Consider the following 18,552-nt stretch of genomic DNA (forward strand, 5'->3'; position numbering starts at 1 on the left):
CATGCATAATATATGAGTGCAACGTCGCGAGAAAACTGTTTCAGGGCTGTGTCTGGTGAATCTCGAACAATAGGTTATATAGTTGTATTTTTTTCACTAGATAGATTCTTTTTTTATTTTACTATTGAAAATCTTCGTTAACTAATATATAACCACAATTTAACCGCAGTAAAGTAATATTAAAAAATCTAACTTCAAATAGAAATAACATAACCTATGATATGCGAATTTAATAATCTAAGTGTAAAAAGTATAAGTGGCATCCCTAAAAATACCTTTTAAAGTATTTCAGGTTAAGCTTTTAATTACAGACCAACCCTTAGCGCTTACCCTGCACGTTCCGGAATGGTCTATTAATAAAATATGAATACGTAGCTTCATAAGTATGTAGGTAGCAAATAAAACACGGTCAACGTAGACTTAGGCTGTTGTACACGAGGTAAAGTAATTATCGAAACTAATATTGTAATATGAGTCTCGAGTATCGTGATACGCGCTCTCCGTATACAAAGTATCGTCGACGCACGTCTTCTGTTAGGTAAAGGCATAACGTCTAAATGTCAACTGTTTAGATTTACTTCGCCATCTCCAAAATCACGATGTCTTTCCCGACGATCTTGACAATTTTGCGAGCGACTGCGTTTTGGCGACGAAAAAACGGAGCTCAACGACACTTCATGCGTAAGTCGCTTAGCAACTTAAATCGCCGGGTTTCCGAGATTCACAGTTTGATAGAAAAAATTCTTAAACTTAGACAACTCCAAATGATATGTCACTGACTGTTTGTAAACTTCGACAATTATTAAACAGACTAGCTATTATTATAAAAAACTGATAGAAGTTATAAATTATACATTTTGACGAATCATAACGAATCGATCATTGACCAACTTGTATAATAACTATGTTCTATCCCTCTCATTCTCTTAAATAAAAACAGAGATAGCGATATAATTAAGTACTGTTGTTTCATCAGCGAAAACCAACGTGAAATGTATATCGTGTTGTTAAAATAACTTTGTTTTAAATTCTGAATATTCGTATTCCAGATAAATGTTAGAGGTCAGGTAAGCTTTTAGGCATTTCCAATCAAAATAAGTGCTTCTTTATACAGTTGAATATAGATATTAACTGAAATATTCAAAGAGAATCTTTTACGTAATACTTACGGCTGAAGTCAGTATCCGATCTTTGAGATCTATTCGAATTATTTTATTTATTATGTGTGAAACAGAACACCATAGATTATTAGATTGCGATTGAGCTTTTGCCATTTTAAGTCTTCGTAAAATTTTACTAATATTATAAGCTAGCTGTCACCCTCAACTCCGACTAGAATTAAAAAAATACTAAATAAGTATCGTATGTGTTCTTCCAGACTATGTTCTACATTTGTGCAAAATTACAGCGAGATCCATGCACCCGTTCCGGAGATACTTTCAAAGAATCCATCCATCTAAACATCGCATTTATAAGATTAGTAAGATGAGAATGTTAAGTTATCTAAATATGGATAGATGGATGTTTGTTTGAAGTTATCGCCAGAACAGCTGCATGGATCTCGTTGTAATTTGGGATAGATGTAAAACATATTCGGAAAGAACTCATAGGCCAATTAAGTTTTTTAATTTTTCGCGGACTAACGCGGCACCTAATTTTGGAATTAACGGATTACAATAACCGTAGAAATATGTACTTAATTTGAGATTTCATTTTGGTAATTCACATAATGGTAAAATGTAGCATGTTTTTTTCTAACTTTCTGAATTAGTATGTCTCGTTTTTTTCCTACAGTTCATATTATGTGAGCCGTTTCAATTCCCTAAGCGTTAATATTTTATCCTCGTTTCATCTTGAATAAGTTGTCGGTTTTAAGCCCAACAGATTTCCCTTGCGAATGTGTGAATTAAGTACCGGCAATAAAAAGTTCCTAGGCAGTTTAATGGTGGATCTTCTGATGTTAAAAACAATTCTTAATCCGGAATTAACGTTAAGGAGTTTAACTGTCTTACCTTGACAATAAAATATTAAAAGCTTATGAAAAATAATTTATTACCATTTTTATTATCCATTCCAAATAATAATTTTAAGCTTATAAGAACATGGTTTATAATAATTAAATGTTGGATTCGAACCCACGGCTCTACTTTTGGCAGTGCATTCTTTAATCGGTAACAGCTTTGATGGCTCAGGGGTTAATCACTTGACTTGTAATCAACAGGTCTTGGGTGCGAATCCCGCCTTATACCGATGTGTTTTTCGACTTTCAATTTACATATATGCACATTTAACCGTGGACCGTTCTTACGGTGAAGTGAGAAGAAATTCAAAGATATGTGTGAAGTCATCAGCGGGGCTAGCGTGGTTGTCTATGGCTTAGTCACTCCTAACTTAGGATAGGCTCGGAGGCTTTCAGTAGGGTCGTATAATCGTTAGGTTATTGACCCATATATTATGAACTGTACTAAATGTCTCAACCTAATTTTGAAGAGTGATGCGCCATGTTGAAATTTAAGTTACCTAAGTAAATAATTAATACATACGTTAAGTACAAGGGTCAGTGCCTTTCTCTACAAGTTTAATTTACACGTAATCAAGATAAGCGCTCCCTCGCGTTGGGATTAGATAAACGCTAAATTGAACTAAGTTAAGCATCCGAGAATGTTTGCTTGCGTATTTATAACTTAACGTTTAAGTTACGACGCTAATTGCGGTAATAAAAAGTAATTATGATAAACGAGCTGTCGCCTACGACTCCGTCCGTGCGGTATTTACAAAAAAACCTTATTATGTAGCCTATTTATTCTTCCAGACTATGGTTTACATCTATGCCAAAATTTAGCAAGAGCTTTTGAGCCGTTTTGGAGATACCTTCAAACATCTATCCATCCATCTATCGAAACATTCGCATTTATATAATAATATTAGTAAGATATGAAGACTACGAAAGGCTTCACGACCAATATCGTGAGGGATAGGCAGGGAGATTTTTTTTATTTTATGTTTTGCCAATAAAATGTAAAATGTTTAAAATTTTCTGCCAATTCATTCGGTTTTATATGTGCAATTGATACCAAATTATCTGTGACACTCAGAGAAATAATTTAATACCATTAAGCAGTCATTTTGTTTAGATTTGTGACACTAAAACTTCACTTAGCGCCTCTTTAGTAACCAAAACCTGTGAGTACAAAATAATTACATATTTTACCTTTAAAGCTAAAATCGTTTAAAAATAATATGTTTCCCATAACATGTGTGATACAAATATTTTCATAGAAAACCTTTTACAAAGAAAGAAAAATCGTTTAGTTTTATCAAAGTCAAAGGCTTTGTAACTTACAAGCAGAGTTAAAAAAAGGTTGCCTCAAATAACCTATGCGTACGGCTTCTGTATGCGGGTATTCTATTGCATAAAGGTGTGTACACACTAGCAAAAAATATATTTTTTTTTTTATTTTTAATTTTCATTTTTTATTATACAATGACTAAACAGTAACATAATAATTTCAATTTCTATGCATGAACATAATTTGTGACTTGCATTGCACTCAAATTAAAAAAAAATTGTATTCAACAAAACAATTTTTTTTTATTTTTTTTTCTTTGAGCAGAGAGTAATCTAAAATTATTTGATGTTAAAGTTTCAAACAAGGTTTCTCAATCCTTTGACAACTGATCAGGCGTCGTCGACTTTAAAGTCATCAGAACGCTATTCTTTTATAAAACAAAGTTATAAACTGAGTTTATTAGCAAACAACCTCTGATCTATACAAGTTCGATTTTTATTAGCACCGTAAAATACTTTCAAGTCAGGCTAGAGCTACGTCAATAAGACAGACGCCGGAAATAGCGTCACGTTAACAAATTGGACGATTTAATTGCGTTTACGTTACGAACTGAATACGAATTAGTTCCCACGTTTCAAGATTACGTAACTGTCGAGCCAATGTACAAATGCGAATGTTTTGATGGATGGATGTTTGTTAGAAGGTACCTCCAGAACGGCTGAACGGATACGACTGGAATTTGGCAAAGACGTAGAACATAATCTAGAAGAACACATAGGCTACTAATTAAGCTTTTTTAATCCCGCGCAGACGGAGTCGCGGACAGCTAGTTCTGGTACATATAATTATGTTAAACTTAGTAAGTTTTAAAGGCCGACAACGCATCTGCAGTTCCTCTGGTATTGCAGATGTCCATGGTCGTTGATGAACACCAAGGTGTTACCGCTGCTGGTTTGTACTTTTCTAAAAAAAGTAAAGATTTCCGAGCTTCCCCTCTTCCATCGATTATAGTTAGGCAACGCATCCGTAATTGAAAGTGTCAATGGGCTACGGTCGCTTATTTCAGCGAATTCAATTGGCCATTTTTTACTACCTTATAATAAAAAAAGAACATTATAATCTGATGATTTTATCTACCAATTACTTTTGAAATTATCTACCAATACTTATTTTATAAAATTATAATACCTCTTTTAGTAAAATACTAGCTTTTGACCACGGCTTCGTTTGCGCGGTTTTAAAAAAAACAGCTTTTTTAAGTAGCCTATGTGTTTTTGTAGATTCTATGTCTTTTACAACTGTTTTGTACCTCGTAACACATAGATAAACAACATTTCGTAGCCCATTTCCAAACAATAGGAAAGATCGTCCAATCTCTACCCTTTCAAGAGTAGCGTTAATGTTTATTTACTTAAAGGCATTATTCCTAGAGGCTGTAAAATATTTGCACAGTGAGAACGCTACCTTATTCATACAGTATAGATAAACATTGAAAGAATCACACACAACTATTTGCAAACCAAAGGATTCTTTTATTGAATAAAGTTAGAGTTTTTATATACTTTTATATTGTAAAATTGTCTGAGTTTGCGGGTGTGCGGATTAAAAATAAATTAATTAATAGCCTATATGTTCTTCCAGGCTATGTTCTACATCTACGTTAAATTTCAGTAAGATATATGCAGCCGTTCTAGAGATAGCTTGTAACAAACATCCATCCAGACATTCGTATTTATTTAATTATCATATTAGTAAGATTCCTTAAATTCGGCATACATTACTTAATCTGGAAGAACATAGGCTTTGAATATGCTTTTTTTAATACCGCGCGGACGGAGTCTGAGGCGACTGCTAGAAAAAAAAATTAAAAAAAGAAGTTTATGAATACTATTATTTCTATTTAAAAAATTATCAGTGCTTATTCAAATGCCAAATTGAAACCGATAATTACATTGGGGTAGATTGGGGCGCAATTATCCGAAAGTCCCAAGATAAGATCTCAATTAATGGATATGGAATTCCGATTGGTTCCCGATTAGTCATTGAATTAACGAGGGTTCTTACTAAACAAACCTTATTGATTTTTTATAATTAAAAATAATAAAAGACGACTGTGCAAATAAAATAATTGTGAGTGACCATTTACTTGAAGTCCATCCATATTATCGATTTAAAATAAGAAAGAACTTTTAAAAAAAAATACAACGGCAAAATAAAGTTGTGGGGTGCCAGTCTTCATGCCTAATATCTTTTTTTTAAATATAATGTTTTTATATCTTAACTAGTTATGTGTTCAGCCAGTCTATGATCTATATCTGTGCCAAATTTCATCCAGATCGATGCATCTTTTCCAGAGATACCCTTTAACAATCATCCATCCATCTAAACATTTTTTTTATAGGAGAAGGGGGCAAACGAGCAACGAATCGCCTAATATTATTTGATCCGACACCCATGGACATCCGCAATTCCAAAGGAACCGCAGATGCGTTGCCAGCCTTTAACGAAGGTGTACTCTCTTTTCTTGAAGGCCCCTAAGTCGTAACATTCGCATTTATAAGATGTAATTTGGACCAAAAGTAAAATACATTATGGTAAAACGCACAGGCTACTTATTTTTTTAATTGGACACGGATGAAGTCAACGATGTTGCCAGCGTCAAATATTATTTAAAACGCCAGTGTGTATGATCTTTATTTATTCTATGGAGAATAGACAAAACCTATAGTAATTGTATTTGCTTGCTACGTGTGTGCACTTAACTTTCATGTTACCGCTTTATTGTGTTAACTCGCTTCATACAACTAGTCTTGTTCGAATAACTATAGTTGTGTGTTTTTATGTAGTACAAATCTTACATGCAGTACAAAAATGTTAGTTTTTATATGAGATTAAGGATTGATTATTTGGTTCGTAGAAGCATAGTGGATGTAAATAAATACACGTAAAAGTAATGCGGGTGAAATGTATGTCAATCTATGTTAATACCTTCGAACAAACATCCGTCCATTTAAACATTCACATTTATAATATTAGTAAAACTAATCCTGCGAATCCATCCGCGCAGAATAAAAACTAAAGTAGCCTATGTTTTTTGCCGATAATAATTTTCATTCAGTATTTCGCAACATCATTTTTATAGAACATTTTTTACTTTATACATCCATCTTTACTTTAAAATGAATCAATTTTGTATCGCGTTTTGGAAATATCAAAAACATTGATTGTTTGTTTACTTTTTTTTAAATATACAAGCAAAACTAGTTTTTTTTTATTATTCAATGTGACCTATAAAATGGAACATTACGTTAACAGTAGGGGTCCAGTTGTATATTACTTTTAACAAGAAAACACATCGTAATAAAATCACCCGCGGCGTTCAATATGTTTACTAAAGTAATTCTAAGCGTGATTTGCAATGAGGAATAAAAAGTCTTACTAGATGTTTGTTAGAAGGTATCTCTTTAACCGCTGCATGAATATATGACATAGAACATAGTCTGGAAGAATACGTAGGCTACTAGTTAAGTTTTTTTATTTATGCGCGGACGGAGTCAAAGGTGACAGCTAGTCTTATTAACATTATAAATGTGAATGTTTATATGGATGGATATTTGTTAGAAGGTATGTCCAGCACGGCTACATGAGTCTCCCTCTATGGCATAGATATAGAACATAGCCTGGAAGAACACATAGGTTACTTAGAAGTTGTTTTTTGTATAGTGCGCGGACGGAGTCAAGGGCGACATCTAGTCTTATTAATGTAAATGCGAAAGTTTACATGTTTGGATGTTTGTTTGAAGGTATCTCCAGAACGGCTGCATGGATCTCGATGAAATTTGGCATAAATTCAGGACATAGCCTGGAAAAACACATAGGTTACTAAGTTTTTTTTCCGTGCCTACGGAGTCGCGACACCTAGTTAAACATAATTTGCCTAATTTCTAACTGATTTCGTTACCCAACTTTGATTTAAACTAATGAACCGTAATTTGAGTTCGTAAATCGATGGTTTAATTCTAAATTTGTCGGATCAAATATAGACCTTCCGATCTTTTGACTTACACGTTATCACGGCTGATTCCTTTTTATCGAAAGTAATTTTCGATTTTAAACTTAAAAGACTGCAATCAGTATTCAATCTGCAACCATTTTTGCTTAATTGCGATATTTTTACTTATTTGTAATCAAAAACATAATCTTTTATTAAATAACTAGCAGTTGCCCTCGACTTCGTTTGCGCGAATACAAAATCTTACTTCTCACTAATATTATAAAAGTGAATGCTAAGATGGATGGATGGATGTTTGTATGAACATATCTCTAACAAATTTGGCTTACATATAGAATATAGTCTGGAAGAACACATAGGCTACTAATTTTTTTTTAATTCATCGCGGAAGGAGTGACGGGCCACAACTAGTCTAGTAATAAACATAGCCTATGACACCATAGGAAAGTGTAGACCCAATTATGAAAGACTTGTTCAAATCGGTTCAAACAATCAAACAAATCTGGTAGACTGGAAAGTACCTAAATTACAAAGCTATTATGGAAACAGAGCAATTAAAACTTAAGTATCCCATATTTACTAAACAGTCTACAACGAAAACAGACGAGAACAAATTTTTTTCAAAATTCAAAAATTGATATTACTAGCCGTCTCCCACGACTCCGTCCGCGTCGAAGTATAAAAAAAACTTAATTAGTAGCGTATGTTTTCTTCCAGACTATGTTCTACATGTGTACCAAATTTGAGTCTGATCTATTGAGCAATACCGGAGATACCTTCAAACAAACATTCGCATTTTTATAAAAATATTGACAGATTTTTTTGTAAGTTTACTAATATTTCTTTTACCATTCCAACTAAGCTCTAGGCTTGTACTAGAATATGGTATACGACAATAGTCGAATGGCGGGATTCGAACCCCCAACCTCATTATCGGAAATCTGTACCCTTAACCATTAGGCCATAACCATTTATAATATTAATAAGATTTTTCTTGTAAATTTACTTTAAAACTGTATTAAAATTTTTATTTTTCTTATCGTTTACATTCTTGCATGACTGGCTACTGTTTGCAAAGGTCGAGTCTCAATATTTTTCTAACGGAACAATTTTACTAGACTGTATTTTCTAGGTATTTTCCAGGTCAATAAGTACACTTTGAACGTTGAACTTATTTGTTATAAAGCCACGATAAATGCACATATTTAAGACTAATCCAGTCGTGATTTAGTATTTCAAACAACCCTTAATTAGTTTGTCACTAAAACAGTCTAATCCTTTGTTTATAAGACTGTCTTTTGAGAACATATCCGTTTTATTTTAATTTACGTCTAATTTGGGTTTAGAATAATTATTTTTATTTCCACAAATCCATTTCAATTTACGTTTTTCCCCTGACTAAAAGCTTCAATAATTAAAACGTACCTTTGGGGAAAGCGTAGGTATTTGTCAAGAGTTAATCTCATTTTGCAATCTTCTTCTTTACGAGTGTCTGAAGGAAATGGAAAGTCTTGTTATTGCAAAAAAGATGTTTTAAGCGTTCAGTCCATTACGCGCCTGGAATTACAAAATAGCAATATCTTACATACTAATGACTATTTAAATAAAATTGTTATTTTTTTGTTTCTTGCCTTCAAATGTTACAAGTGTTTCTTGTTTCCCGATGTTCCAAGTGTTTCTCGTTTTTGATGTTACAAGTGCAACTTGTTTCTACATCTTACAGATATTTCTCTGTTCCAAACGTTACAATTGTTTCTTGTTTTCAGAGATCGCGATCGCCGAGCAGTTCCGCACAGAGGCAGCTGGATGAAGCAGATCTATTTATGGACCTGATCAAAGACGTCGCCAATGAACTGGATATTGATGTATTATGTCATAAGGTACGGTTTTTTTTAACATCCATCTATCCATCTAAACATTCGACTTTTCTTTTTTATGAATAGCGAACATGTTATATTATGGCCCGTTTTAAATCTACCGTGTGAAAATATATACAAATAATTTTTATAAAACTTAATACTCGTTTTAATGTACCGCTTAAACCTTTGTCACGTGGATTAAACTCGTTAAAGTTGTCCTTTTTCATACGCGTAGACATTTCTTTAAACCCACGTATGAAATACTAGCCGAGTTTTTACCGTCACATTTCTAGTGAGAACATGTCATTAGGATTTTGTTTTTTATTTTATTATGTTAACGTGTTAATAAAAAAACGAAAAATTAATGATATTGTATGTAGTTTTAGACATTATTAGAATCCTTTGGTGCAAATGACGAACTTTCGTTACAAAGTCAAGTGTCAGATTAATTAGTGAGGGGGGGGATAAACGTCGACATTTTAGTAAGGCTAGTGTTGCGTCAGTACACCGGGACAGTGTCGGATTTTCGAAGGTAAAGGAAGACCAAAGAAATAGATTGGGTGAAAGAGGATGTATGTACGGGGGTAGATTCAGATATGATGGCTGATAGAGATGTATGGAATAGTACATACATGTGCCGACCCTTTGTAGGGATAAGGGCAGATCGATAATGCGTTATTGATTCATTTATTTCATCAACGTTTACGTTTGCCAAATAGTAGTGTGCTTTCGGAGGCCTTATTTTAGTCCTTTCCCTTCCACCTTTCTCTTATAAACGATGAATAGAGGAAGTGGATTTAATAAAGGAGGGGACGTATAGTCTGGGAAAATATTGTCTTTCTGTGCGTCTCTTCCTACATCGATTTGAAGGTAGGCAACGACTCTGCTGTTGCGAATGTCTATGTGCAATGGTCGTTTCGCCATTTTGGTGATTTCAGGTGACCGCTTGCTCGTTTTACATCTTTTAATATAAAAAAGTATATGTGTGATATTATACAGTTTTTTCACGTTTTTAATTTATTTTTTTTGAGGAAAAAAAATGGCAAACAATCTTACAAGCCTTTGACTTATAATAGTTATAAAAGTATATTTTTATCCATAGTTTGAAGTTACTTTGGCAATCTTTTAATGACTTTTCCATTTGCAACGAAATTTCATTACGTAAATGAAATTTTTCTCGAAATTGCGAAATTAAACTTTACCCTAACATTGTTACGTTTTTATTTCTTCTTCGTTCGTGACTGAAGTATTTCGTTTTTAAAAGTTATGTTGTAATTCTTTATAAAACCACAATTACTTTTGTTCTTTAAGTATACTTATTTAGTTGAATAAGTTTTATTAGAAGCTTGTTGTTTTAAAAATACAAAATGAGTTTTTGAAATTATTTTTCTTCAGGCGCTTTAAACAAAAAAGACGAGAATGTCACTTCTAATTTAACGAAACACATGCATTCAACTTGTATAGTTATCTTCAAAAATCTTGACAGCTCAATGTCAGCACCAAGTAGAGCATTGCCTTTCGTTAGACTCAAAATTGTGTTCTGTTCATCGATTCGCGTGAACTTCAAAGCCGCCATATCAGAAAACTAACCTCTAAAAAGATCAGTAAATAAAACATGATAAAAGTTTTTTACTACACAATAAAGGTTTTTAAAACGTTATTGTAGAAAGAAGTCAATTTCATATAGTCTCGATAATTCCATATGGCTTGAATCCTGAAGCCAATTTTCATACAATATTCCCGAGTCGAGTGAAAATGCTAATCGGGCTCAACCCTCTAGGAAATAACTTATATTTCAAAACTACACCTTATTCTGTAAGCAATAAAGATAAGTTTTCTTTGGCTGGATAATTTTAATATCAAAGATTAATCGAGCCGTGATTATGTGGCTGTGTTAGAGGGGAATGTCAGAATAAGACTGTTTCTATATTTTTATCTGACACAGACTTGGTTGTTGATTTATAAGCCGCACTCAGGGTAGCTTAATGTTTAATTTTATTAAATTTACCCTTAGGGATTCCTATAGTTATAACACCTATAATAAATATCTGCGTTGAAGCATCAATAGCCAAATGTTAAGGTTACGGATTTCCGATCGCGTGGTCTGGGTTCGATTCCCGCCATTCGACTAGTGTCGTATATCATGTCGCGCACACAAGCATAGAGCTTAGTTGGAATGCTACAAGAACTATTAGTAAATTAGCAAAAAATAGCTAATATTAAAAAAAATCTATCTCTAATTTCATCCTTTATTACGTCTTCCACAGATCTTGGTGAACGTATGCTTGCTGACGTCAGCAGATCGCGGCAGTCTGTTCCTAGCTAAAGGAATTCCACCCAATAGATATCTTCAAGCTAAACTCTTCGATGTAACCAGAGACACGGGTAAGTGAGAGAGTACTTATTTCATAATTCAATACTAATGAAAATGAAGAACTGCGCAATCGGATTTTTATCGTTCGGCAATTCTGCATACAGATCATTCTATAGATTGGATTACATTGGGTAATGATTCTATGAGTTCGTTTGCCAAAAATCCCACTAATCAATCGACCAGTAGGAACATTTTATCCATCAACACTGAAGCCTACCTTTTTTTAGACATTATTGGTTAGAAAGAATCCTTTAGCGAGAATGACGCGCTTTCCTTACAAAGTCAAGTGTCAATGATTAGTGAGGGGCCATAAACGTAAAGGCTAGTTGCGCCACTACACCGTCACAGTGTCGGATTTTCTTCTCAACATTATATTTCACCCGAAAAACATTATTAAAATGTTTAAGTATGTTTATTCAAAGAATATAAATATATCTAGTGTTTTGGCAGTGCACAGGATTACATACGATAAAATGTTCTCTTGTTTCCTTGATCGAATCGAATCATTAATACGATCCATCAATATCGAATAAAATTTTAATAGTTCTATTGAAATCCATTGCTACCTAACTACTCACACAATGGATCAAACACAATGGGTTTTTAAGATATTAAAACCGCAAACTCGGACCACACGTGTTGTGAATTAATGTTACGGTGCGTCTCCATTGTCGTAACTTGTATTGCAACATTACTAAACAATGATTAGTTAATGAAAAATTCTTAATATATTAATAATCTTAAATTTTCTATGGAACGTAACCAACATTTATGGTTTCAGTACTCGCGGCAAATTTGAGGTACACGTTCATTGGACGCGCCGGACGCACCGCACGCACGGAGCTTTGTCTTACTTTTCCCTTCCTTGTCTTAAAATTCGTTGCGGGCCGTACGTGCGGTGCGTCCAGTTCGGCCAATGGACGCTTACCTCTACTGAATCCCCCGAGATGGCGTTTTTACGGTACAGTCAGCTGCATAAATTTACTTACAAGTTTTAAGAAACTTGTATAGGTCTTCGATTTTCAAAAGATCTGTGCACTAATTAGACAGTTAGAAGCATTAAGACGGACACGTGTCTACATATTATTGAAATCGAAGTTTTTAAAATGTATATATATTAATGCAGCTGACTGTACATATTATAAAAAAGAGACATTTTTGTTTCCTTATAATTTTTAATACCAAAAATCATTCACTATTTAATACAGGAATTACATTATCTGTGCGCACATTACTCTGTGCGTTCTCGTAGTAAAATAAATAAAATGCCAATTTAAGTGAGAGATAAAAACTGTAAAAGGAATTGACGCCTCGCTGGACTATCTTCTGCCATTTATCTTTATTGAGTTCCTTTTTATATTATAAAGCCTAATTGTAGAACATTTTCTCTTTCTTTTATCCAGCACTTTCTATAAAAAGAAGGAAAAATATCAGTTCTATTGCATTTCACGAGATTAATTTTGAATGATTTCGTAAATTACGTTTAAGTGTCAAAAAATTAAGTTGTAATTTTTTTTTAATCTAATAAATTGTCATTCCCAAAATACTGGCATAAAACAAAATATAATCTGTCCTCTCATATTCGTCGTGTCCTCGTATTTAAAACAATTGAGATAGAAATAATTTGAAAGTGTCTTCCATTTTTTTTTATTCACAGAACTCTATGACGCGCTTCGTACAGCCAGAACACAAGAGATAAGAATCCCTTTCGGCGTAGGTGTTGCAGGACTGGCAGCGCAGACGAAACATCCTATTAATATAAGAAATGCATACGCAGACCCAAGGCAAGTAAACAAGCAATAATAAATTGATAATTTGTTAATTGTAAAATAAATAACCAGACTGATTTGAATACGTCACAAGATGAATACGAATCTAATGAGAAAGAGGGGTCTTTAAAATTGGCTCGTTCCTTCATAAATTAGTCATGTATAGACGTGTCTGAAGAATTCCCTGTCAGTTGTTTCTATCTCTATTATTCTTACAACCATCACTGCTACCAAGCGAAAACGTCAACGCCAAAATGGCGATAATGAAATAGACACAAGATACTAAGGTTTATAACCTGTCCATGAGTAGAGGTTGGTTACGGTTTACCTAAAATTAATTATCTATGTTGGTAATCATTACGTTTTGGGTAATGGTAAGCAAAAAAGCACCATGTAAAGATGTAACTCTTTTCCAGGTTCAACAGTGAGATCGACGCGCGTACAGGTTATAAAACAGAGTTGATCCTCTGTATGCCGATTTGCAACTACGAAGGAGATGTGGTCGGTGTGGCACAGATTATAAATAAAACAGATGGTATGTATTAAAATTAGTTTCACAAAGAGCTTAGCGTAATGAGGTGTTGAAATTGTTTCCTTTTTGGTATGTTCGAAAATAAATTAAAAAAAAATTCTCTATCCTATTAGGTAACAGAGATAAAATATATAAATGCGGATGTTTGGATGTTTGGAAAGATGAATGGATGTTTTTAGAAGGTATCTCCATAACGAGAGAGCGTTGGTGCTCGGGGTCAAGCACTTGACTTGCAATCTGCAGGTCCTGGGTTCGAATCCCGCCATCTACCAATGTGTTTTTCGATTTACATATGTACATTTATCCGACGTTCTTACGGTGAAGGAAAATATCGTGATGCAACCTGCACATATCTGAGAAGAAATTCAAAGATATGTGTGAAGTCAACCAATCCGCTCTTGGCCATCGTGGTCGACTATGGCTTAATCACTCTTAACTTAGGGTAGGCTCCGAACCTCTCGATGGGGACGTATAGTGAGCTGATGATGATCTCCATAACAGCTGCACGGATTTCGCTGAAATTTGGCATAGATGTAGAACATAGGCTAGTAGAAAACATGGGCTAGTAATTACGTTTTTTTAATAACGCGCGGACGGAGTTCTTTCTATATATATTTCAGTAGAATAGGTTTTTTTTTTCTGAATATCTTTTTTATCAAATCCCAGCGAGCATTGTGAACTTATAATAAATTCTTGGTTTGAATTCAAAAGTATCAAATCCGTAGCTACGTGATCTGAATACTAGGAGAGAATAAAATGGCCGATGCTCTTTGTTATCAATTCATGTCATGGACGATATATTTTTCAGAAACATACGAATTTTTTTTATGCTATGAAAATAAACTTTGATTACTTTAATCTGTGAATATACTAGATTATAAAACCGCAATATTTTCATTCTACCAAACTATACTTTTTTTCTAAAAGTCGTAAATTCCAAAAATATTTTCTGTTAAACAATTTTTTTACTCAACTCCACAATTTTTAGCAATTCTTGTTACTTCATAGCACTAAAAGTATCCACAAAAAATTAAAAAAAAAAACTAAAAGAATCTATGAACCCATCTGCAGTTGCTCTGTTATTGTTGATGTCCATGGCCGTCGTTGAATCCCTCGGTGCTCCCTCTGCTCGTTTGCCCCCTTCTGTTATAAAATAAAATAATGTAATGCATTGTATATGAGATTCCTCTATTTTTTTACACTTGATTTGAGACCAAAATCTCCGTTTAAAACATATTGTTATCTATTATCAAAGATGACACGGATGACGATATGTTTTATACAGATATGTTGGTCTTAGAAACCCACAGTTAGGCATAGAATTGATATACAGTATGTTATTTATTCCAGGTTCAAAGGAATTTTCAGCAAGAGACGTGGAAGTTTTCCGACGGTACCTCACATTCTGTGGTATAGGTATACAGAATGCGCAACTCTTCGAATCCTCTGTGCTCGAGTATAAGAGGAATCAGATACTTCTAGCATTAGCTAGAAGTATATTTGAGGAACAGAGTAATCTAGAATGTCTCGTGACGAAGATAATGACGGAGGCGAGAGAGTTGCTCAAATGTGAAAGATGTGCCGTCTTCTTGTTGGATACGGATCATTGTGAATCGGTAATTAATAAAAATAGACTTGATTAAATAGAGTTTCATCAAGGCTTACTTCTTATTTATATTATAAATGCGAATGTTTAGATGGATGTTTGTTTGAAGTTATCTCTAGAATGACTAAACGAATCTGGATGAAATTTGTCACACATATGGAACATAGTTTGGAAGAACACGTAGATTACTAATTTTGTTTTATTTTTTAATTCCGCGCGGACAGAGTCGCAGGCGACAGCTAGTATATTAAAATTGTTATAGTTTAGATGGATGGATGTTTGTTCGAAGGTATCTCCGGAACGGTTGAACCGATGTTAATAAAATTTGGCATACATATAGAATAAAGTCTTGAAGAACACTTAGGCTACTTATTAAGTTTTTTTTATACCTATCGAACGGAGCCACGGGCGTTAGCTAATACTCTATAAAGGCTTACGTGTGATTTAAAGTCATTGATTAAATTGACCTGATACTAAGATGGGGAAGGGTATTAGACTGGATGAACTTAGGAAGATTATATATCCTTTTAACTTTACCTATATAAACCTTTTCCTAAATGATTTTCGTATATTTTCAGAGTCATCTAGAACGCATTGTACAACGGCCGGGCGGTCAGCGCAGCGGGACTTTAGCGCTGCCTCCGCCCGCACCGACTCGCTTCCACACGCTGTTCGAGCTCGGCGCTGAACACTCCAAGACCACGCTCACACCGCGACATGACAACCGGTCTACGTTGGCGTCCATTGCACTTGCGGTAATACAAAGTTCCCACTTTATTTAAAACGATGTTAGTCAGAAACCTGTGTCGATTATAGGAAAGGGTCGGTTGTAATCGCGGCTGCGACATTGACTTGCTTAAATAAAAGATTCAATTGATAATTTAACAAATTTGAAATTTGACAACAACGCCATCTTAGTCTGTTCCATCTTATTCGACTTAAATTCTAATGAAATCTTCTATGCATTAGTTTGTTCATCTTTCTATTTCAAGTGTGAGTTACAATTAATTACTCAATAATTTCGAATAATAAACGAAAATGAAAGCGCCAATACCCAACCATTAGGATTAAGGGTACGGATTTCCGATCACGTGGTCAGATTTCGAATCCCGACATTCGACTATTGTCGTAAACAATACCCTAGCACAAGCATAGAGCTTAATTGGTATGGTACAAGTAATGTTAATAAAATCGCAAAAATCTGCTAATATTTACAAAAAATCCCATTGGCGTCACCAGGGGAAGGTAGGAAAGGGCAGCTATTCCCTAGATAATTATAAAACCCTTTTGAATAAGACCTATAAGAAGATATATTACTAATAGCTGACAGAGCTTGTTTAGATCATCGTCTGACGACGCCCATGAATCAATCCAAATATACAATATTATCTTGTCTTGTACAAACTTATGTAGGTAGCGCAGTCAAACAAAGCGCTGAACATATCAGACGTGGAGGAATGGCGACGAGATAACATGTGTTTGGGCGAAGCGGCACCTGACGATGCCAGCAATGTGCGCACTATGCTCTGCATGCCAATTGTCAACGCTAACAAAGATGTCATCGGTGTGGCGCAGCTTATTAACAAGGTAACTATCCCAAAGAAAACATGAGACGTCCCACCATACTTAAAAAAAATACTCCGGCAACGCATCTGCAATTCCTCTGTTGTGGGTGTCCATAGGTCTGATTGACCTTTGTGTTCTCGTCGCTCGTTTGTCACCTTCTCTTATAAACTCCAGCTTGATACATCTGGACAGACGGACGGACAACAACGTGATGCTATAAGTGTTCCGTTTTTTTTTTCTTTGGAGATACAACACTTCTCGGTTGAGTCGCAAATTAGGTGCTTAATGTAATTACAATGCTAGTGAGACTCAAAACCGATTAGCTTTTACATTGAACTGACATAGAGTTTAAATCTTACTTATTAATATTATAAATGTGAATGTTTAGATCAGTCTTTTCCAAAGTGGGCGATAACGCCCCCTTGTAGGCGCTGCAGGTCTCAAGTTGCGGGTTATAGTAAAAGTTTCGTTTAGAATTCTCCGTTAATATACATATATAGGTCACAATAATAAATTAATTTAATTTGAAATTATAGTGGTTATTAAATATGTGAAAATACGGGGGCGCTAAAAATATTTATTCTCAAAGTGGGCAGTAGACAAAATAAGCTTGGGAACCACTGGTTTAGACGGATAAATGTTTGTTTGAAGGTATCTCTAGAACGCCGCAATGTATCTCGCTGAAATTTGTCATAGATGTAGAACATAGTAGAAGAACACTTAGGCTACTAATTAAGTTGTTTCTTTTAATTCTGCGTATGCAGTAGGGTGCGACAGCTAATTTTCTAATAAAGTTTAAACGCATATATCTATTATAATTTGCAGGAAAACAGTTCTCAGTTCACGGACGGGGATATATCGATTTTCGAAGCGTTCGCCATTTTCTGTGGCCTCGGCATACATAATACACAAATGTATGAGAACGCTTGCAAACTTATGGCCAAACAAAAGGTAAAAACACCAATAATTATCACATAACTAAGCTTTAATTAAGTATTGCATTCGTTAAATAGTCTCCCTAAGTGTAGATTTATTATAAGACAGCAAAATGAAGTAACTTTCAATTAACAATTCTAAGTTCGGCAATTAATTATTCGGCAATTACTACTACTACTTCTTGTTGCTAGGATAAAAGTTAACGGCCATCTCGGAGGCCTAATTTAGTCCTCTTTCCCTTCCTACCCTTTTTCTTATAAGGGAAGGATGGGAAGTGAAAGTGGACTTTCCAGATGAGAGGATGAATGGAAAGGGAAGATATTTTCTTTCTGTACATCCTCTCCTCCGTGGATTAAAGGTAGGCAACGCATATGCAATTGCGTATATATATGGGCAAAGGTCAATTCGCTATATCAGCGATTTCAGGTGGCCGCTCGGTCGTTTGCCACATTATGATATAAAACAAAATACTAAATAAATACTAAGAGAATGAAAATTAGTTATAAAAGAAATGAAAAGAGAGGCATTGTGATTAAAAATAATACAATTTGTAGAGATTTTTTAATGTATTTGATAAAGTAACCTAACCACAGATTTTTTTTTATTTC

At 34.3% G+C, this 18,552-nt stretch overlaps 1 protein-coding gene across 2 annotated transcripts in view; it reads left to right on the forward strand.

Annotated features, from left to right (window-relative positions):
* The window catches only part of LOC106116437 (cGMP-specific 3',5'-cyclic phosphodiesterase), a 54,335-nt gene that overhangs the window by 30,861 nt on the left and 4,922 nt on the right, over positions 1 to 18,552 (forward strand). For both annotated transcript variants that reach the window (XR_001227823.1, XM_013310279.1), the window contains exons 3-10: positions 9,069 to 9,182; positions 11,429 to 11,546; positions 13,193 to 13,319; positions 13,721 to 13,839; positions 15,187 to 15,452; positions 16,021 to 16,197; positions 16,856 to 17,029; positions 17,834 to 17,959. Coding sequence is in view for 1 of the 2 variants with exons in the window: in XM_013310279.1 (XP_013165733.1) it covers positions 9,069 to 9,182; positions 11,429 to 11,546; positions 13,193 to 13,319; positions 13,721 to 13,839; positions 15,187 to 15,452; positions 16,021 to 16,197; positions 16,856 to 17,029; positions 17,834 to 17,959 (1,221 nt within the window). In the remaining variant the exon portion in view is untranslated. The remainder of the gene's footprint in view (positions 1 to 9,068; positions 9,183 to 11,428; positions 11,547 to 13,192; positions 13,320 to 13,720; positions 13,840 to 15,186; positions 15,453 to 16,020; positions 16,198 to 16,855; positions 17,030 to 17,833; positions 17,960 to 18,552) is intronic.

This window comes from Papilio xuthus, unplaced genomic scaffold, assembly GCF_000836235.2.
Source record: "Papilio xuthus unplaced genomic scaffold, Pxut_1.1 DF827756.1, whole genome shotgun sequence".
Taxonomy (NCBI): Eukaryota; Metazoa; Arthropoda; class Insecta; order Lepidoptera; family Papilionidae; genus Papilio; species Papilio xuthus.